The sequence below is a fragment of the Plecotus auritus genome (assembly GCF_963455305.1).
Source record: "Plecotus auritus genome assembly, chromosome: 1".
NCBI lineage: Eukaryota > Metazoa > Chordata > Mammalia > Chiroptera > Vespertilionidae > Plecotus > Plecotus auritus.
This window is the reverse complement of record NC_137770.1, coordinates 187,113,623-187,136,664: the sequence shown is the minus strand read 5'-3', so window position 1 is coordinate 187,136,664 and position 23,042 is coordinate 187,113,623. Positions and strand designations below refer to the sequence as shown.

General features: G+C 41.9%; 1 protein-coding gene across 3 annotated transcripts in view; it reads right to left on the bottom strand.

The window, feature by feature from the left end:
- The window catches only part of FAM13A (family with sequence similarity 13 member A), a 293,412-nt gene extending 271,533 nt beyond the window's left edge, over positions 1-21,879 (bottom strand). For 2 of the 3 annotated variants that reach the window (XM_080647484.1, XM_080647486.1), the window contains exon 1: positions 21,647-21,688. In XM_080647484.1, coding sequence (XP_080503610.1) covers positions 21,647-21,673 — 27 coding nt within the window. In that variant the 5' untranslated portion in view covers positions 21,674-21,688. Of the gene's footprint in view, positions 1-21,646 lie in introns of all 3 variants that reach the window. The other variant, XM_080647483.1, reaches the window with a different exon arrangement.
- Positions 21,880-23,042: the final 1,163 nt, after the last annotated feature.

The window sequence follows — 23,042 nt, the reverse complement described above, 5'->3', positions numbered from 1 at the left end:
TACTACCCAAAGCAATCTATAGATTCAATGCAATTCCCATTAAAATACCCACGGCATATTTCACAGACCTAGAATGAACTCTCCAAAAATTCTTCTGGAATAAAAAGAGCCCGAAAAGCTGCAGCAATCCTGAGAAGGAAGAACAAAGTAGGTGGGATCTCAATATCAGATATCAAGCTGTATTACAAAGCCACTGTTCTCAAAATTGGCTGGTACCGGCACAAGAACAGATGTACTGTATAGACCAATGGAATATAATAAGAGAAACCAGAAATTGACAAAAACCACTATGTTCAATTAATATTTGACAAAATGGGCAAAAGCATACAATGGAGTCAAAGTCTCTTCAATAAATGGTGTTGGGGAAATTGGACAGATATGTGCAAAAAAATGAAACTAGAACACCAACTTACACCATACACAAAAAAAAACTCAAAATGGATAAAGGACTTAAACATAAGATGGGAAACCATAAAAATATTAGAGAAATCCACAGGCAGCAAAATCTCAGACATATGCCAGAGAAATATCTTCACCGATAAAGCTTCTAGGGCAGGGGTGGGCAAACTTTTTGACTCGAGGGCCACAATGGGTACTTAAACTGGACCGGAGGGCTGGAACAAAAGCATGGATGGAGTGTTTGTGTGAACTAATATAAATTCAAAGTAAAGGAGCGGAGGGGAGAGCAAGAGAACCGGATAGAACAGCCGGATCTGGCCCGCGGGCTGTAGTTTGCCCACGGCTGTTCTAGGGTAATGGAAAATAAAGAGAAAATAAACAAATGGGACTACGTCAAAATAAAAAGCTTCTGCACAGCAAAACAAACCATCAACAAAACGCCACTGCATGGGAGAACATATATGCCAATGTTATCACTGATAAGGGTTTAATCTCCAACATTTACAGGGAACTCAAACAACTTAACAAAAGGAAGATAAACAACCCAATCAAAAAATGGGTAACGGACCTAAATAGATACTTTTTGAAAGAGGACATAAGGAAGGCCAAGAGACATATGAAAACATGCTCAAAATCACTAATCAACAGAGAGATACAAATCAAAACGACAATGAGGTATCATCTCACACCTGTCAGAATGGCTATCATTAACAAATCAACAAATGAGAAATGCTGGCAAGAATGCAGAGAAAAAGGAACCCTTGTGCCCTGCTGGTAGGAATGCAGACTGGTGCAGCCACTGTGGAAGAAAGAATGGAGTTTCCTCAAAAAACTAAAAATGGAACTCCCATTTGATCCAGTGATCCCACTTCCAGGAATATATCCCAAGAAACTAGAAACACCAATCAGAAAGGATATATGTGCCCCTGTGTTCATAGCAGCACAACTTACAATAGCAAAGATTTGGAAACAGCCTACATGACCATCAGCAGATGAGTGGATTAAAAAACTATGGTACATCTACACAATGGAATACTATGCTGCTATAAAAAGGAAGGAATTCCTACCATTTGCAACAGCATGGATGAACCTGGAGAGCATTATGCTAAGCGAAATAAGCCAGTCAGAAATATATATATCAGATGATCTCACTCATGCCTTTATTTTTTTTATCAAAAATCATTTAGAGGAGAAGATGGCTGCCAATGGGAAGGCAGACTGCAAGATAGTGCATGAGTGAGAAAACAAAGGGAGAGTGTGCAGTCGCATGGGGAATGTTTGTTGGTGAGTTGAGGAACAACTATACTCCAGGAGACTGTGGGGACTGCTGGATGGGGCTCCCATGACGGGGCAGGCCCCACTGCTGCTGGGTTCCCTCGTGGAGCAACCGGCTCGGATGCAGAGACTGCACCATCTTGAAGGGGAAAGTGGATGTTATCGGAAACCTGAAAAGCCTGGGGAATCTACAACTATGGCACCCACAGAACATCTACGAACCCAAGAGCATCGGTCCCCGAGTGGCACAAGCACGCAGATTCAGAGAAGCTCTACACTCCCTCACGGAAAGGTCAGATTTCGCCCGAGATAAGGTGAGATCTGTGGTCCCGGCAGGAGAGAGAAACGCGCACGGTGGGAGCTGGAGAACCTGGGGAAGTCTGCACCTAGAAAAATCCGTGGCTGTTGGGGTTGGCGTGATCCGTGAATGTGGAAGGGGATCCGCAGAGCTGCTAATAGAAGGGAACTCTAAAAAGCAACCCATTTTGATCTGGGCACAAAAGGACAGCTTCGACACAAGGGGAAAAAGACAGCACAGACTTGCGCACAGCCCTGGAGTTCGCACACTTACTCTGGCTTTTTTTTCCCCCCTCTTTAAATCCTTCCTTCTGATTACTGAGCCCAATACATAGGATCACCCAATTGGGGACACTCTAAGAGACTGCAGGGGAAAGTTGTTTTTCTGGAACCTGGGGATCAGAGCAGGGAATAACCATCAGAGAACCAGCTCTGGGGCAACCCACTCCCCCAAACCGGTATTAAGTGCCACAGGGAAAACAAAATCTAAACTAGAGAGCACCTATAGACCTGGAGGTTAATCCAGAAACATTGCCACGCAGGGGTTGAATCACAAATTGACTCTTGTGTAAACACAAATAAAGGAATATAAGAAATAAAGACATACTGCCTGCTTAAAAATCAGGACTGGCTTACAACACTAAGGAGCAGTGGAACGCAGGGAACTTCAATACTGTCCTGACTAGGAAACAGGCGTGCCAAACAGAACAGTAGAGGAAGTGAATGACCTTCACTACTGCACATTTTTTTTTTCATCTTTTACTTAAGAAACTAATATTTTTCTTTTTTCCTCACTTGATTTTACCTTTTTAATTATTACATTTTTATTTTCAATCAGTATTATTACTACTACGATTTTATTATTTTTTTAAAGTGTCATTTTCTTTTCTGTTATTTTACTTTGGGATTACTGTTCTACATTCTATCTTCATCTTTCTTTTAGCATCATTTTACTCTATCTCAACTTGACCTTTATGCCATCACTCTCTTCCTCACTTTTCCCCTTTTGTTATCCTGTTTATCTTACCCTTTTCCCGATTTAGATTTTCCCTATTCCTTCTTTTTACCCCGTTAAAATTTCACCCTACTTATATATCTAATTTGCAATCCCCTGCTCCAAGTCCATACACACCTCTCTCTTCTCTTTCTTCATTATCCAAAAAAATTTTTTTCCTCTCTGTCCTTTTGTTGTTGTTTGCTTGACTGTTGATTATATCGATTTATTTTATTCTTGCTTGTGAGACTGTTTTTCTTTTTCTTTTTCTTTTGTTTTTGCTTGCTTTTTGCTTCTGTTTTCCCTCACCTTGCTTGATATTAGTTGTTGTTTGTGGTTTGCATTCATCTCCAGGTACTTGTTGCTGGCATTTGTTGGGATTAGTGGCTGTTCTATTGGAGTTTTCTCCCCATATATATAGTTTGTTCCCCTCTTGTTTCTTATTCCTTTCTTTTCTCTCTTATGTTTTTTTCCTTATCCCAATTTCATTTTTGCACTCCTTTTTTTTTCTCTTCTTTCTCTCATATTCTCTAATTCGCCTATCTCTGGAGGTCAACTTTATTTGAGGTTATTAATATCGTGATTACATTTGTGTTCAGTGCCTTGTGCGTTGTACCTTGTTGTGTTGAGTTTGTGCCTTTAAATCAATGCAGAAGAGAGAGAACTACATAGCCAGACAACTGGAGAAGAGAGACCATGGGGAGACAAAGAAACAGCCCACATATGAAAGAAAAGGAAGTAAACGAAATGGAGGCAAGCAACCTTCCAGAAAAAGAATTCAGAGAAATGGTCATAAGGTGGATGAAAAGAATGGAAGACAAATTCGACAATGTGTGTAAGAACCAAGAGGAAATGAAGAAGAAACAAGAAGAAATGAAAAATGACATCACTGCTGTAAAGAACTCAATAGAAAGCATCAAGAGTAGACTAGAAGAAGCAGAGGACCGCATAAGTGAGCTAGAAGACAAGGTGGGGAAAAATACCCAAGTAGAGCAGCTTCTAGAAAAAAAAATTAAAAAGCAGGAGGAGAGCCTAAGGAAACTTTGGGGCAACACGAAATGAAACAACATCCACATAATAGTGGTTCCAGAAGGAGAGGAAACTGAGCAAGGAATAGAAAACCTGTTTGAAGAAATAATGACAGAAAACTTCCCTGATATAGGGAAGAAAAATCCCACACAAATCCAAGAAGCTTCCAGAGTCCCCAGCAAAATGAACCCCAAAAGACCAACGCTAAGGCACATTATAATTAAATAAGCAAACACCAAGGACAAAGTAAGAATCTTAAAAGCGGCCAGAGAGAGACAGAAAGTTACCTACAAAGGATCCCCCATCAGAATAGCGACTGATTTCTCAACAGAAACACATAAGGCCAGAAGGGAATCGAATGAAATATACAAAGTCATGCAAAGGAAGGGTCTGAATCCAAGAATACTGTACCCAGCAAGGCTATCAATCAAAATTGAGGGTGAAATCAGGAGCTTCACAGACAAAAAGGACTAAGGGAGTTTATTACCACCAAACCAGCAATGCAAGAAGTGCTAATAGGTCTGCTGTAAAAAGAAGAAATAGGAAGCGAAGAGGGGTAAAGAATAAAAATGGCGACAAACAAGTACCTATCAATAATAACTTTAAATGTAAATGGAGTAAATGCCCCAATCAACAGACATACGGTAACAGATTGGATAAGAAAACATGACCCATATATGCTGTCTACAAGAAACCCACCTTAGAAAAAAAGACGCACATAGACTGAGGGTGAAAGGAATAAGGTTTTTCAGGCGAATGGAAATGAAAAAAAAGCTGGGGTAGCAATATTTATATCTGACAAAATAGATCTCAAAGTGAAGGACATAAAAAGAGATAAAGAAGGCCACTTCATAATACTAAAGGGAGCAATCCAACAAGAAATAACTCTGGTAAATGTATACACACCCAATACAGGAGCACCCAAATACATAAAAAAACTCCTGGAGGATATCAAGGGAGAGATTTACAGCAATACAATCATAGTAGGAGACTTTAATACCCCACGCTCACCACTGGACAAATCCTCTAAACAAAAAATCAGAAAAGAAACATCAATCCTAAATGAATCACTAGACAAGATGAAATTAATTGACATCTTCAGAACATTTCACCCCAAAGCCACAGAATATACATTCTTCTCAAGTGCACATGGGTCATTTTCAAAGATAGACCATATGTTCGGTCATAGGCAAAGTCTCTTCAAATTAAAGGAGATAGAAATCACATCAAGCATCTTCTCAGATCACAGTGGCATAAAACTGGAAATCAACTACAATAAAACCAATCCAAAAAAATCAAACACATGGAGACTAAATAGCATGCTATTAAACAATGACTGGTTTACCAGAGAGATCAAAGAAGAAATAAAAAAACATCATGGCCACAAACGACAATGAAAACACAACAATCCAAAATCTATGGGACACAGCGAAAGCAGTCTTGAGAGGGAATTTCATAGCTCTGCAAGCCTACTGCAAAAAACAAGAAACAATGGTAATAAATCACCTAACCCTATACAACTCAAAGAGTTAGAAAGAGAGCAACAAGAAAAGCCCAGTATAAGCAGAAGGAAGGAAATAATAAAGATCAGAGCAGAGATAAACAACATAGAGACAAAAAAAGAAAAAGAAAAGAAAAAACCATACAAAAGATCAACAAAACCAAGAGCTGGTTTTTTGAAAGGATAAACAAGATTGATGAACCTCTAGCCAGGCTCATCAAGAAGCAATTTTGAGTGATAGCCTTGCTGGGTACAGTATTCTTGGATTCAGACCCAAATAAACAAAATCAGAAATGAAAGCGGAGAAATAACAACAGACACCACAGAAATATAAAGGATTGTTAAAAAAAAAATACTATGAACAACTCTAGTCCAACAAACTGAACAAACTGGAGAGGAAATGGACATATTCCTAGAAAAATACAACCTTCCAAAACTCAATCAGGAAGAATCTAAACATCTCAATAGGGCAATAACTATGGAAGAAATTGAAGCAGTCATCAAAATCTTCCAGCAAACAAAAGCTAAACAGGAAAGTTTTATCAAACATTCAAGGAAGAACTATAAAACTTATCCTCCTCAGACTATCCCAAAAATTTCAAGAGGAAGGAACACTTCCAAGCTTATTCTATTAAGCCAGCATCACCCTAACACCAGAACCAGATAAAGACAACACAATAAAAGAGAATTACACGCCAATATCCCTCATGAACATAGATGCCAAAATCCTCAACAAAATTCTAGCAAATCGGATCCAGCAGTACATCAGAAAGATTATACACCATGACCAAGTAGGATTTACCCCAGGGATGCAAGGATGGTACAATATCCGCAAATCAATAAACGAGATACATCACATAAACAAATTGAGAGATAAAAATCACATAGTCATATCAATTGATGCAGAAAAAGCATTTGACAAAATCAAATACCATTTTTTTTTTCTGAGTTCATTTTATTTTTTAAATAAATCTTTATTCAGATTACAATTGTTCCTCCTTTTTCCCCCCATAGCTCCCCTCCACCCGGTTCCCACCCAACCTTCTGCCCTTATCTCCCCCCCACTGTCCTCATCCATGGGTGTATGATTTTTGTCCAGTCTCTTCCTGAACCCCCCCATATCCCTTTCTCCCTGAGAATTATCAGTCCACTCCCTTTCTATGCCCCTGATTCTATTATATTCACCAGATTATTCTGTTCCTCAGGTTTTTAATTCACTTGATTTTTAGGTTCACTTGTTGATAGATACGTATTTGTTGTTCATAATTTTTATCTTTACTTTTTTCTTCTTCCTCTTCTTTAAGAATACCTTTCAGCATTTCATATAATACTGGTTTGGTGGTGATGAACTCCTTTAGCTTTTTCTTATCTGTGAAGCTCTTTATCTGTCCTTCAATTCTGAATGATAGCTTTGCTGGGTAGAGTAATCTTGGTTGTAGGTTCTTGCTATTCATCACTTTGAAAATTTCTTGCCACTCCCATCTGGCCTGCATAGTTTCTGTTGAGAAATCAGCTGACAATCGTATGGGTGCTCCCTTGTAGGTAATTAACTGTTTTTCTCTTGCTGCTTTTAATATTCTCTCTTTGTCTTTTGCTCTTGGCATTTTAATTATGATGTGTCTTGGTGTGGTCCTCTTTGGATTCCTTTTGTTTGGGGTTCTGTGGGCTTCCTGGACTTGTAAGTCTATTTCTTTCACCAGGTGGGGGAAGTTTTCGGTCATTATTTCTTCAAATAGGTTTTCAGTATCTTGCTCTCTCTCTTCTTCTGGCACCCCCATAATTCTGATGTTGGTACGCTTGAAGTTGTCCTAGAGTCTTCTTACACTATCTTCAACTTTTTGGATTTTTTTTTGCTTTTTGCTTTTTCGGTTGAGTGTTTTTTGCTTCTTTGTATTTCAATTCTTTGACTTGATTCTTGTGTTCCTCTAGTCTGTTGTTGGGTCTCTGTATAATATTTTTTATTTCAGTCTGTGTATGTTTAATTTCTAGTTGGTCCTTTTTCATATCTTCGAGGGTCTCGTTATATTTATTGGCCTTTTCTAGGATATTCTTGAAACGCCTTATAACCGTGGTTTTGAATTCTATATCCAGTCATTTGTTTTCCTCCATTTCTTTGTTTGTGATCTGTTTCTTTGATGCCACATTTTCACTGCTTCCCTGAGTTGGTAGGGTAGATTTGTGTGCTAGGTTTTCTATATGGTCCAGTGGGTCAGCCTCCCCAGTTAACCTGAGGTGGACACTCTTGGTGCACCCCTTGGTGGACTGTGTGTACAGCCTTGTTGTAGTTAAGTCTTGATTGTTGTTGATATCACTGGGAGGAATTGACCTCCAGGCCAGTTGGCTATAAGGATCAGCTGTATCTACACTGGGAGAAGTTCGGTGCTGGAGACAGCCTTATAGGATTAGACTTGCCAAATTGCAATAGCCTCTGTGCTCAGCTTGGATGGGGTGGAGTCTGAGGGTGGAGCAGACAGTCTTGGCTTCCAGTCAGCCTTGCCTTGCGCGCGTGCGCGCCTGTAGACCTCTGCCTCCCCGGCTCCCAAGTCTCCGCCTGAGAGTCCAGATTCCCCTCACAAGAGCGTGGGTCCCCAGGGGCTCGCCTAGAACTGGGGTTCAGTGCAGTCAGAACTGGGGCTCAGTGCAGTCAGGAGCTTCTGACTCCCTTCCACTAGGGAAAGCCTGTGGCAACCTCCGCAGCCTTTGTGTGCACTGGCCCGCGCGCGCCTTCAGACTTCTGCCTTTCCCAGCTCGAGTCTCCGCCCGAGAGTCCAGACTCCCCCCGTAAGAGCGTGGGTCCCCAGGGGTTCGCCCGGAACTGGGGTTCAGTGCAGTCAGAACTGGGGTTCAGTGCGGTCGGAGGCTTCCTTCCCCCTTCCGCCAGAGAAAGTCAGCCAGGCTCTCAGCCGCCCTTCCTCTCTGCGCGCACAAAGCCCCTTTGCCGTACCTCCAATTCTCTGTGAGCTTTTCTTTTTCCTTCTAGTTGTAGAATTTTCACTCAGCCAGCTTTCCTGTGGTTCTGGATGGTGTCCGTTCTGTCTTTTAGTTGTAGTTTTGAAATTGTTGTGCGAGTCAGCAGTTTAGGTGCTTACCTATGCCGCCATCTTGGTTCTCTCACCATTTCTTGATAGAAACTCTCAGCAAGGTGGGAATAGAAGGATCATACCTCAACCTAATAAAAGCCATATATGATAAACCCACAGCCAACATCATACTCAATGGGCAAAAACTAAAACCATTTCCCCTAGGGAGAAACCAAGATGGCGGCATAGGTAAACACCTAAACTGCTGACTCGCACAACAATTTCAAAACTACAACTAAAAGACAGAACGGACACCATCCAGAACCACAGGAAAGCTGGCTGAGTGAAAATTCTACAACTAGAAGGAAAAAGAAAAGCTCACAGAGAATTGGAGGTACGGCAAAGGGGCTTTGTGCGCGCAGAGAGGAAGGGCGGCTGAGAGCCTGGCTGACTTTCTCTGGCGGAAGGGGGAAGGAAGCCTCCGACCGCACTGAACCCCAGTTCTGACTGCACTGAACCCCAGTTCCAGGCGAACCCCTGGGGACCCACACTCTTACGGGGGGAGTCTGGATTCTCGGGCGGAGACTCGAGCTGGGAAAGGCAGAAGTCTGAAGGCGCGCGCGGGCCAGTGCACACAAAGGCTGCGGAGGTTGCCACAGGCTTTCCCTAGTGGAAGGGAGTCAGAGGATCCTGACTGCACTGAGCCCCAGTTCTGACTGCACTGAACCCCAGTTCCAGGCGAGCCCCTGGGGACCCACGCTCTTGTGGGGGTAGTCTGGACTCTCGGGCGGAGACTCAGGAGCCGGGGAAGGCGGAGGACTGAAAGTGCGCACGCGCGCGCGTGCCAGTGCGCACAAAGGCTGCGGAAGTTGCCAAAGGCTTTCCCTAGTGGAAGGGAGTCAGAGGCTCCTGACGGCACTGAGCCCCAGTTCTGACTGCAGTGAACCCCAGTTCCAGGCGAGCCCCTGGGGACCCACGCTCTTGTGGGGGGAGTCTGGACTCTCAGGCGGAGACTCGAGCTGGGGAAGGCGGAGGACTGAAAGCGCACATGCGCACAAGGGCAAGGCTGACAGGAAGCCAAGACTGAGAATCCACCCCATCCAAGCTGAGCACAGAGCCTATTGCAATTTGGCAAGTCTAATCCTATAAGGCTGTCTCCAGCACCGAACTTCTCCCAGCATAGACACAGCTGATCCTTATAGCCAACTGACCCGGAGGTCAATTCTTCCCAGTGATACCAACAACAATAAAGACTTAATTACAACAAGGCTGTACACACAGTCCACAAAGGGGTGCACCAAGAGTGTCCACCTCAGGTTAACTGGGGAAGCAGACCCACTGGGCCTTACTGGAAACTTAGCACAAATATCTACCTTACCAACTCAGGGAATCAGTGAAAATGCGGGGTCAAAGAATCAGATCACAAACGAAAGAAATGGAGGAAAACCAACGACTGGATATAGAATTCAAAACCACGGTTATAAGACTTTTTAAGAATATCCTAGAAAAGGCCAATAAATATAACGAGACCCTCGAATATATGAAAAAGGACCAACTAGAAATTAAACATACACTGACTGAAATAAAAAATATTATACAGAGACCCAGAAACAGAATAGAGGAACACAAGAATCAAGTCAAAGAATTGAAATACAAAGAAGCAAAAAACACTCAACCGAAAAAGCAAAAAGCAAAAAAAAAAATCCAAAAAGTTGAAGATAGTGTAAGAAGACTCTAGGACAACTTCAAGCGTACCAACATCAGAATTATGGGGGTGCCAGAAGAAGAGAGAGAGCAAGATACTGAAAACCTATTTGAAGAAATAATGACCGAAAACTTCCCCCACCTGGTGAAAGAAATAGACTTACAAGTCCAGGAAGCCCACAGAACCCCAAACAAAAGGAATCCAAAGAGGACCACACCAAGACACATCATAATTAAAATGCCAAGAGCAAAAGACAAAGAGAGAATATTAAAAGCAGCAAGAGAAAAGCAGTTGATTACCTACAAGGGAGCACCCATACGACTGTCAGCTGACTTCTCAACAGAAACTATGCAGGCCAGACGGGAGTGGCAAGAAATTTTCAAAGTGATGAATAGCAAGAACCTACAACCAAGATTACTCTACCCAGCAAAGCTATCATTCAGAATTGAAGGGCAGATAAAGAGCTTCACAGATAAGAAAAAGCTGAAGGAGTTCATCACCACCAAACCAGTATTATATGAAATGCTGAAAGGTATTCTTAAAGAAGAGGAAGAAGAAAAAAGTAAAGAGAAAAATCATGAACAACAAATACATATCTATCAACAAGCGAACCTAAAAATCAAGTGAATTAAAAACCTGAGGAACAGAATAATCTGGTGAATATAATAGATTCAGGGGCATAGAAAGGGAGTGGACTGATAATTCTCAGGGGGAAAGGGGTATGGGGGGTTCATGAAGAGAATGGACAAAAATCATACACCTATGGATGAGGACAGTGGGGGGAGGTAAGGGCAGAAGGTAGGGTGGGAAATGGGTGGAGGGGAGCTATGGGGGGAAAAAGGAGAAATAATTGTAATAATCTGAATAAAGATTTATTTAAAAAAAAAAATAAATAAATAAAACCATTTCCCCTAAGAACAGGAAAAAGACAGGGATGCCCACTCTCACCACTCCTGTTCAACGTAGTACTGGAAGTATTAGCCATTGTGATTGGACAAGGAGAAGAAATAAAGGCATCCAAATTGGAAAAGAAGAAGTAAAATTGTCCCTATTCACAGATAACATGATATTGTACATAAAAAACCCTAAAGACTCCATGCAAAAACTATTAGACTTAATAAATGAATTCGGCAAGGTAGCAGGATACAAAATTAATGCCAAGAAATCTATGGCATTTCTATACACCAATAGTGAACTTACAGAAAGAGAGACTAAAAAAAGCAATCCCATTCACCATCGCACCAAAAAAAATTAAGATACCTAGGAATAAACTTAACTAAGGAGGGAAAAGACCTATACTCGGAAAACTACAGGACACTGAAAAAAGAGATAGAGGAAGATATAAACAGATGGAAGGACATACCATGTTCATGGATTGGGAGAATCAACATCATTAAAATGTCCATACTACCCAAAGCAATCTATAGATTCAATGCACTCCCCATTAAAATACCAACGGCATATTTCACAGACCTAGAAAGAACTCTCCAAAAATTCATCTGGAATAAAAAAAGAGCCCGAATACCTGCAGCAATCCTGAGAAAGAAGAACAAAGTAGGTGGGATCTCAATACCAGATTTCAAGCTGTATTACAAAGCCACTGTTCTCAAAACAGCCTGGTACTGGCACAAGAACAGACATATAGACCAATGGAATAGAATAGAGAACCCAGATATCGACCCAAACCACTATGCAATATTTGACAAAATAGGCATGGACATACAATGGAGTCAAGACAGTCTCTTCAATAAATGGTGTTGGGAAAATTGGACAGATACATGCAAAAAAATGAAACTAGACCACCAACTTACACCATACACAAAAATAAACTTAAAATGGATAAAGGACTTAAACATAAGACGGGAAACCATAAAAATACTAGAGGAATCCACAGGCAGAGAAATCTCAGACATATGCTGAAGGAACTTCTTCACTGATACAGTTCCTAGGGCAATGGAAACTAAAAAGAAAATAAACAAATGGGACTACATCAAAATAAAAAAACTTCTGCACAGCAAAAGAAACCATCAACAAAACAACAAGAAAGCCCACTGTATGGGATAACATATTTGCAAATGTTATCACTGATAAAGGTTTAATCTCCAACATCTACAGGGAACTTATACAACTAAATAAAAGGAAGATAAATGATCCAACAAAAAATGGGCAACGGACCTAAATAGAATCTTTTCGAAAGAAGACAGAAGGAAGGCCAAGAGACACATGAAAACATGCTCAAAGACACTAATTATCTGAGAGATGCACATCAAAATGACAATGCGGTACCATCTCACACCTGTCAGAATGGCTATCATCAACAAATCAACAAACGACAAGTGTTGGCGAGGATGCGGAGAAAAAGGAACCCTCGTGCACTGCTGGTGGGAATGCAGAATGGTGCAGCCACTGTGGAGAACAGTATGGAGTTTCCTCAAAAAACTAAAAATGGAACTCCCATTTGACCCAGTAATCCCACTTCTAGGAATATATCCCAAGAAACTAGAAACACCAATCAGAAAGAATATATGCACCCCTATGTTCATACCAGCACAACTCACCATAGCTAAGATTTGGAAACAGCCCAAATGCCCATCAGCAGATGAGTGGATTAGAAAACTATGGTGCATCTACACAATGGAATACTACGCTGCTATAAAAAAGAAGGAACTCTTACCATATGCAGCAGCATGGATGGACCTGGAGACCATTATGTTAAGTGAAATTAGCCAAGCAATGGAAGAAAAATACCACATGATCTCACTCATTTATGGAAAATAAAGAACATTATAACCTGATGAACAAAAAGATAGATACAGGGACACTAAAGCACCGAACAGACTGTCAAATTACAGCAGGAAGGCTGGGGAGTGTTGGGGCCGGGGGGAAAGAGATCAAATGAAGGACTTGTATGCATGCATATAAGCACACCAATGCACACAAGACACTGGGGGGGTAGGATGAGGGCATGCGACAGGGGGTAGGGGAGTCTGGGGGAAGGTCAATGGGGAAAAAAAGGAGATATATGTACTACTATATGTAATACTTCAAACAAAAAAAAAAAGTAAAAATAAATATATTTTAAAAAAATCATCTAGAAAGCTAAGATAATGCATGCACTATGACTGTACAAATATTTGATGATTTGGGACCACCCAGTCTCCATGCCACTTTTTTTCCTGTAATAAATCCTGACTGCTTTTTTGGGATTGACTCCACCCTTGTCGTGAGCAGCTCTGATGAGACTGCCACTGAAAACGGCCATCCTGCCTTTAGCAAAAGTTGGGCTCGGGGTCTCTACCAGGCCAATCAGACCCCTTCTCCTGCAGACCGCTGACTCTTTATTTTTTAAAAAATATTTTTATTGATTTTAGAGAGGAGATAGAAACATCAATGAGACACATTGATCGGCTGCCTCCTGCAAGCCCTCAACTGGGGATCAAGCCTGCAACCAGGACATGTGCCCTTACTGGGAATCGAACCAGGAACCACTTGGTTCATGGGTAGAAGCTCAACCACTGAACCACACCAGCCGGGCAAGGCCACTGAACTGTTTGGAGCTAACTGACTCCAACTATAGTGCTCACAGGATGGGTACATTAACTAAGCATTAGATTAACTCTTGCCACCTAAATCACTGGTGTTGCTTTGTCCTTTAGCTGTCCTTTCTGACCCCGGTTTTCCAGCTGTGCCTTCCATGTGGCGATCCACTCTATTTCTGTTCAGTAACACACACACACACACCACCACCACCACCACCACCACCACCACCACCACCACCAATTGATAAAAGTGAAAGGAGTTAAAGGGCAATTGAATTAGGTAGATAGGGAAAGGGGTGGAAGAAGGAGGAATCCAGGAGCTAGCTGAAACAAACAAAAAATGTGTTTTGCATCAAACAGGAGAGGCAGAAAAACAGGATGGAGAGCAGAAAAACAGGGTGTTTTGAAACAAGGATGTTTTTTCTTGCAAGTGCAAAACAAAATGTTGCAAAAAGGCCAGGAACCAATCAGAGAACGGCACAGCACAGACAGACCAAGAACGGGCCTTTAGCTGGTATAAGGGAAGAGCAGAATGCTTTGGGGAGCAACCCATTGGACTCTCCCTCCTGAGAGGGGAGCCCGTGTTTGTTTGCAATAAACTCCTGCCTTGTTTGAATGCCTCTGATCTGAGGCTTCATTCTTGGATTCCATGAGACAAGACCCCGGGAAAAATTCTTGCTCACCAGTTCTGGTATCTAAAGTAGTTTTTTTTAAAAAAATAAAGAATAATCAAGCAGATAAAAATCCAAAGCTTTAGAAAAAATAAAATCAGAATGGTAGCAATGGCTGACTTTTATGGAGTGTTTACTGACTACGTCATTCACAGCTTCAGATGCTTTCACTCATTAGATCCTAATAAAGAAACACTAAGACGGGAAGGTACCTTTGTGATCCCCATTTTACAAAGGCACAGAGGAGCCAAGAAATGTGCTCCAGGTTGCATCAAGGATGTGGTGTAGCCAGGAGTCACTTGCAGGCAATGTGAGGGCAGAGGCCCATGCTCCAAGCGTCTCCAAGCAGGAAGGGGGGAGAATCCAAACACAGTTTCTGGGGAGTCCAGCACGCTTGCTAGAACTGAGAAACCAAATTCTTACTCTTGCAGTGAAGGAAGTTTATTTACATGTTTCTTGGTCTCCTTAAAAAAAAGTAAGATATGCTCAGAAGCAACATCAAGATTTCTGATATTCGATCCCGAATAGAAAACACTTCTATCCATCTAATAAACAGAGTGAATTGCAGAAGCCTGGAAGTTTTATAACAGCTAACATTAACCAAGTGCTGACTTCGTGCCAGACTCTGTTATAAGTGCTTTAAATTTATCATCTCTAAATCTTCAAACAACCTTATCAGTAGGCACACTTACTATTCCCAGTGGGACAGGAAAGCTAAGGCACAAAGAAAAGAAAACTTGGCCTACGTTGACAGGACTAGAAATTTCTAGAGCTAGAATGTAACCCTCGGGTGCTCTGGCTCCAGTGCCTCTCAACCATGACATACCCCTGCATTTCCCGAACCTTCAGCGTTGGTGGTTCAGGGAGGGCCCAAGGGGCACAGCGCAAGGTGCAGCTCTCTGCACAGCCTAACACAAAATCGATTTTACACGACTGACACCAATGGTCTGTGTTTCCTGAAGGCAATCCTCCAAGAATTCACTGTAAGTACCACGAATTTAAGGTACTTTGAAGGACAATCAGATTACACCGCTGGGTAAATTCAGTGCATGCTTTAAAATTCGTTGGAACTGGGCTAGGACTCATAAGTCTAACCAGGAATGTGTGGAATAGAAAGCCATTCCACCACCAGATAAAAGGGGTGCAAGGAAAGCACTAAATGAGCCTAAGGCATCTGGTTCCAGAAAGCAATGAAACCCTCAAGGACTAATGGGGTGTGTCCAAAAGACCTGTGGGCAGGCCAGCTTACACGGACTCCTATGGGCCAAATTTGGGACATTTGGAGCACGGAGAGTAACAACTGAAGTTGATTATAACATATTGTGTAAATAAAAATCCCTGAACCCACAGTGATACTACAAACAGTGAGAGAAAGGGGTTCAAAACTACAGGTCCTCTTTACAGTAGCATGCCACAGCTAAACAAAGAAAGAAGAGAATCAGAAAATTGCCACTTTCCATAAACCATGTAACAAATGATTCCATCAAGGATTATCAATGAATACTAAAACATCAGGTGAAAGGCTGTGGTTGAACAGGATTTTCACAGCATCAAAGATCACATACACCCCACTTGTAAGGGAAAAAATTCCCTCTTAAAATTGACATCTGGGTGTAATCATTAAAATAAGTGTCCATCAATGGTTGAATGGATAAAGAAAATGTGGGTCCTAACCGGTTTGGCTCAGTGGATAGAGCGTCGGCTTGCGGACTGAAGGGTCCCGGATTCGATTACAGTCAAGGGCATGTACCTTGATTGTGGGCACATCCCCAGTAGGGGGTGTGCAGGAGGCAGCTGATGGATGTTTCTCTCTCATCGATGTTTCTAACTCTCTATCCCTCTCCCTTCCTCTCTGTAAAAAACCAGTAAAATATATTTAAAAAAGAAAATGTGGTATATGTGTGTGTGTGGGGGGGGGGGGGGGGGGCGGGGGGCAAAAGTACGTTTACAGTAGTTCATATCCTATCTAATAAAAGAGTAATATGCAAATTGACAATCACACCAAGACACAAGATGGCCACCCCCATGTGGTCAAAGATGGCTGCCCCCATGTGGTCAAAGATGGCTGCCCCCATGGGGACACAAGATGGCCACCATAATATGGCCACCACAAGATGGCCTGCAGGGGAGGGTAGTTGTGGGAATTAGGGGTGACCAGGCCAGCAGAGGAGGGCAGTTGGGGGTGACCAGGCCAGCAAGGGAGGGCAGTTGGGGGGGGACCCAGGTCTGCAGGGGAGGGCAGTTGTGGGCGATCAGGCCAGCAGGGAGGGCAGTTAGGGGTGACCGGGCTGGCAGAGGAGGGCAACTGGGGGAGACCAGGTCAGCAGGGGAGGGCAGTTGGGGGGGACTAGGCCTGCAGGGGAGGGCAGTTGTGGGGGACAAGGCCTGCAGGGTAGGGCAGTTAGGGGGGACCAGGCCTGCAGGGGAGGGCAGTTGTGGGTGATCAGGCCAGCAGGGAAGGCAGTTAGGGGTGACCGGGCCAGCAGAGGAGGGCAGTTGGGGGAGATCAGGTCATCAGGGGAGGGCAGTTGGGGGGGGACCAGGTCTGCAGGAGAGGGCAGTGGGGGGGCCAGGCCTGCAGAGGAGAGCAGTTGGGGGGGACTAGGCCTGCAGGGGAGTGCAGTTGGGGGTGGGACCAGGCCTGCAGTGGAGGGCAATTGGTGGGGGGGGGGGACCAGGCCTGCAGTAGAGGACAGTTCGGGGGGACCCAGGCCTGCAGGGGAGGGCAGTTGGGGGGACCAGGCCTGGATTGTGAGAGGGATGTCCGACTGCCCGTTTAGGCCTGATCCTGGGATCAGGCCTAAACGGGCAGTCGGACATCCCTCAAGGGGTCCCAGATTGGAGAGGGTGCAGGCTGGGCTGAGGGACACCCCTCCCCCTGCACGAATTTTGTGCACTGGGCCTCTAGTGGAAAATAATACAATAATTAATAAATAATAATACGAGAATAAACTGTGTTTGGCAAACTCACAGCTGTTAACCTACTTATGCCCACCATGGGTGTATGAGTGTATGTGTGTGTGTGTGTGTGTGTGTGTGTGTGTGTGTGTGTGTAATGGATTATTATTTAGCCATAAGAACAAATGAAATCTTACCATCTGTGACAACCTCAATGGACCTCAAGAGCATTCTAAGTGAATTAAGTCAGACAGAGAAAGATAAATACCACATGATGTCAATTATATTTGGAATCTAATAAAATATCAAGCTCATAGATACAGAACAGATAGGTGATGACCAGAGGCTGGGGAATGGGAGTGAGTAAAAATGGGTGAAGGGGGTTAAAGGTACAAATTTCCAATTATAAAATAAGTCACAGGGATGAATGCAGAGCATGGTGACTACAGTTAATACTGTATTGCATATTTGAAAGTTGCAAAGAGTAAATTAAAAGTTCTCATCATCAGAAAAAATTGTAACTAGGTATGGTACAGATTTTAACTACAACTGTTGTGATGACCATTTTGCACCATATACAATATCAAATCATTATACTGTACACCTGAAAGTAATATAATGTGTGTCAATTATACCTCAATTTAAAAAATGATAATCTCAAAAGAGGTTAGGCTCTGGAAAATTAAGATCTGAGAATCTTTAAACATTCATTGAAAAGCTAGGTTTTAATGAAATACAATTTTTAAGATACTGACTTCTCTATGCAAATATATACTTAAAAATATCTTGGATCACCTGTATTGCACTTACAAATTAAGTCCAACTAATTTCTACAACTCAGATTAAAATGATTAAAAAGTAAAGTTCGGCTGGTGTGGCTCAATGGTTGAGCGTCAACCTATGAACCATGCTTCGATTCCTGGTCCAGGCACAAGCTTGGGTTGCCAGCTCGATCCCCAGTGTGGGGTGTGCAGGAGGTAGCGGATCAATGATTCTCTCTCATCATTGATGTTTCTATCTCTCCATCTCCCTTCCTCTCGAAATCAATAAAAAAAAAGTTAGAAAAAAAAAAGGGAGAAAAGTCCTTATGTTATTTATTACTATTGAAATGTTGAGGAAACTATTAAATACAAATCCAATAAAAATCTGGTGAATTTTATCACTTCTTTTGAAACCACACAGATTAAGAAGAGGGTGAAGACAAGAAAAGTAACAGAAATACTGTAAACTCCAGTTTGTGTGTAAGTGCGGCTGAAGGTGAAGATGGGGCAGGAAGCTCATGGCAGACACCCCGCCAGCAATGGAAGGAGTCTGCACAGGACCAGCAGGCACCCAGCAGTGGAAGGTCTTTCAAATCTCTTACAAATATGTATTATCTTAAAGACAGAGTACTCTTTGAGAGGGAGCTGAACAAGGTTCACTTGCTTAGAGGAAGAGGAGAAAGAAGGTTCAGAAGAGACTAAAGGAGCAGATACCAGGAAGCGCCAGGAAAAAGAAAACACTCTGCCCGACTGGCATGGCTCAGTGGTTGAGCGTGGACCTATGAACCAGTAGGTCATGGTTCGGTTCCCGGTCAGGGCACATGCCTGGGTTGCAAGGTCAATCCCCAGTAGGGGGATGTGCAAGAGGTAGCCAATCAATGATTCTCTCTCATCATTGATGTTTCTCTCTCTCTCTCTCCTTCTCTCTTCCTCTCTGAAATCAATAAAAATATATTAAAAAAAAGAAAACACCTAATAGTGAGTGCATTACCTTGGAGGGCAAGTTTATGAAGAAAAAAATCATTGGAGCCCTCCTGACGCAGATTACCTATTAAGAGGCAAAGGAGAAGTGGGCAGAGGATATTTAAGAAAATCATCCTTTTGGTAGCAACAGAGAAATTTAAAATTTTTTAAATTAAAATTCTAATTGAATTTAACAAGTGAGGAAGAAATGTTATGAGAGGAAGAAATGAAGAACTTGAAACAAACTCAAAAGGGAACACTAGGGGTTGAAACATTTCTAGATTTTAGAAGAGCTGCCACAAGGCTCAGACGACATAACCAGAAAGCGAGTGGTGGTTATCTGGAGACAGATTTTAAGACAGATAAAGAAGAAATAACAGTCACTTCCAAAGATGAAATACAGGCACGCCTCAGGGATACTGTGGGTACTGTTCGCGACCACCACAATAAAGTGAGTATCACAATAATGCAAGTTGTAGTCTCTTTGCTGGTGGAGGGTCTTGCATTCCATTAAAAAAAAAAAAGCCACATCTGTGAAGCACAATAAAGTGAAGTGCAATAGAATGAGATATGACTGTCGATTTCCTCAGAATGTGGTCAAGTTCCTAGAGAAAAAAGATGTTTCCAGGTAAAGAACCTACCTCTTGCTTTGTACATCTGAGTAGCAATATAAGTAAAGTCGGTGACAAACTCTAGTTTCACTAACAGCACTACCAATGTAGGATTGAGGAAAACAAATGAAGAGAAAGTTGGTTAGTCGATGGATACAGGAAATGAATATCTTTAAACCCGTCTGTGTCCCACTTCAAAAATCCATGCATGTACATACACATACACACACACTCCACAAATATTTGGTACTCTACTATTTTGTCTGAGACTATCTTCAGCAGCAGGATACCAGAGAAGCAGCTACACATAAGATATGTTTACCAAATAGAAAGTCCCAAACTAAGAAAAATGTATGAGCCCATATGCATGCATTTATACATGTGACTTCTCACTTTTCTGCCACAAACTTTTTGAAAAAAGTTTTTTAACATCTATCTTTATTGCAGAAATACCGTTACAATTCCTCCTACAGTAAAACAGACACTCATATAAATCACATCAGAGTGAATAATCTTTTAAACAGTATGGTTTTTATGTCAACCTTAAGTGAAATCTTGCACATGCTTTGGATAGAAATGAAGGGATATATGGAGTTTCATACACGGGTCAGTCTGATTACAGTCAAGGTAAGATCAATGTATGCAGCAGGGCAAGAAGGAAGGATCCAATCAGACAATCAGAAACGACTGCTGATTTCATGACAAAAGGTCAGTCTGCTGCCTCACTGGACACATTTCTGGCCCTTACGTGTTTCTTTTACAAAGCTGGAAAAATGCGGACCAGTGTCCATAGTAAAAGCTCAGTTATTTTACCCACACGCAAAAATAAAAACACAAGCATCAGATTTTGAAGGGAACTCTTTGAAGTGATATAGAGATAACCAGCTGGATACTAAAAGCCTCAGAGCGAAAAGGAAGTCTGAAAAGTTCTAAGCATGGAGTCACACTGCAGTTTACTGAGAAAATTCAATCTGTGGGGCTGGTGCACCATCTGGTGACCATTCAGGGCCTACGCGTCAAAATTTGCCTAGATATTTCTGAATATTTTAGGATGCCATCACAACCTACAATAATTTGCAGGTCTTTCTGAAAAAATTTTTTAAAAAGGATTTGACCTAATTGTGATGAAACACAGGGAGCAGTTAAGGTGATAATAAAGAGTAAGTATTTCTCACATAGTACCTCTAAGGAATAAAATGCCCCTCCCCCATACACCACGAACTTGAAATTTAAATACAACTATTCATGCACTTTTCACATATCAAAATAAAAATTTTAATGATAACATTCTGTAAATCATAATTAACAATACTTGGTTATTGCAAAAGATTGTGTGTATACACCAACAGAATTTCTTTGGGGGTTCATGCATTTCAGCCATAGAAATATACACATTTTTCCCCCATGGATTTTTTATCAGTGTTACTTGTTGATGCTACTGTATTATAGCAACTAGAAGTTTCTCAGTTGATTACAGCGTCACAAACATTTACTTAACCAAGCTTTTTCACCACCACTTTCAGCAACCATGCTGAAACAGAAATTCCAGAATTACTAAATGAAAACAAGAAAGTGAATACAAAGATGTCGTACACATCCTCAGAGGTAATAAATTAATGTTTATTTTAATTCTTTCTCAATCTAGCCACAAGATTTTCCCCATAACTACAACTGAGAATTCATTTTTAACTCTTTCAGAACAAAACAGCCTAAAATGCTTGAGAGTGCTCTACTTTACATGAAGCTGACTTAACCGAATAAACTCAGGGAGCGATTTCCTTCACCTTTTTGGGAAAGGGAAAGTGGACAAGAATGCTGAATGCCCTCAAATACTGAGTAATAGATAAGAATTTAAGCAACGAATCTGCCCCCACCTCCTAGGAAGGAAAACAAAGTCACACAAACATCTCAACAAAACCAGGAGGGCAGAGGCCTCTCCAGCGCCTGGCGGGTCCAGGGAAGACAGGGGCGGCCTGTACTCACACAGATGGCGAGTGCTCCTGCCCCCATCCTCGTAGAAGTGTCTCGTAGTACTGATGAAGCCCAGATGCAAACATCAAAATGACAGCAAAATACTGAAATTCCGCCCAGTGGATATGCTTTGATTTGAAAACCAGCTCCCAATCCGGAGGCCCCGCCGTCAGCGCAGAGCAGCTCCTAACATTTTCAGAAGTGTGGTTTTGCTTCTCTTTCGGTTAAACCCACATGGCTGGGAGGACTGCCTGCCGTTGAAATTTGATCCACAGCCTCTAGTATTGGCAAGGGGAGGGAGTCATGTGACATGGTCTTAAGTCCTGACATCTTTTCTTAAACCTGACTTGTTAGATGCCACCCAGACAGGCTTCTTCCGTTTGTAAAATGCTGGTTAGCTAGTGGTATTCATTAATAGAACTAACAGTGCCGAAAGCGAAAACACCAACTTGCTTCCTTGTCGCGACTCATTTCTAAGAAAAATTCACACATTTACATTCAGGTTTCCATCTGCAGGCATATTCCTTCCTTTTTGGAGGCAGATTTCACTTCTGTGGCCCCCTACAAACCAGTGAAATTCTATCAAAATCTTCCCTCCACTCTATTCTGTAAGACTTGTCCTACGTGAAAATGTTCTATTTTGTGTAGCTGTTACTTTACTGCTTCTGATTAATTTCAAATTGTCTTATTCACATATACTGGTGATAAGCATAAAACAACATGCTTCCAGACACCCATAATTCTACGTATGTGACTTTGGCTGGAAAACTGGCTTCTTTCAGGAACTTCCTACTCCACAAGCTGTGTCATAGAAAATATGACAGATTTTATAAGTTCTAAATATTTGAACCAGTAGCTAAAATACCATTTCATATAAGCCAGAAAGAAACTGTTCTATTTTTATATATTTTTTTTGCTACTTTTCAGTCTAGTCCTTTTTTTGCTGGCACACTTAAGACAATGCTGACCAACAGCACATGCGAAGTTTCACTTGAACCAACTTTAAAAGACTTAAATTGCCACAATAACAAAGACGTAATAAATTTGTTTTTTAAGGGCAGGCGGTGGAAGGAAAAGGGAAAACCAAAATTGGCTCCCACTTAAATACTTCTCTTCAAATCTAATTTTCCTCATGTATCTATAGCCAACCAACACAGCCTACAGCAGAGCCAACATAGCAAATTGTGTTGAGCAAGCCAGGGGACATGAGTCCATTTTATTTCTCTACATACACACAAAACACTTCGCAGGCTCTGCTTCCACAAGGTAGAAAGACACAATCCCAAGGCCATACAAATGGAGTGGGAGAATGGACATATTCTTCTCCATTAAAAAAAGTAGGGGGGTGCCCTAGCCAGTTTGGCTCAGTGGATAGAGTGCTGGCCTGAACACTGAAGGATCTCAGGTT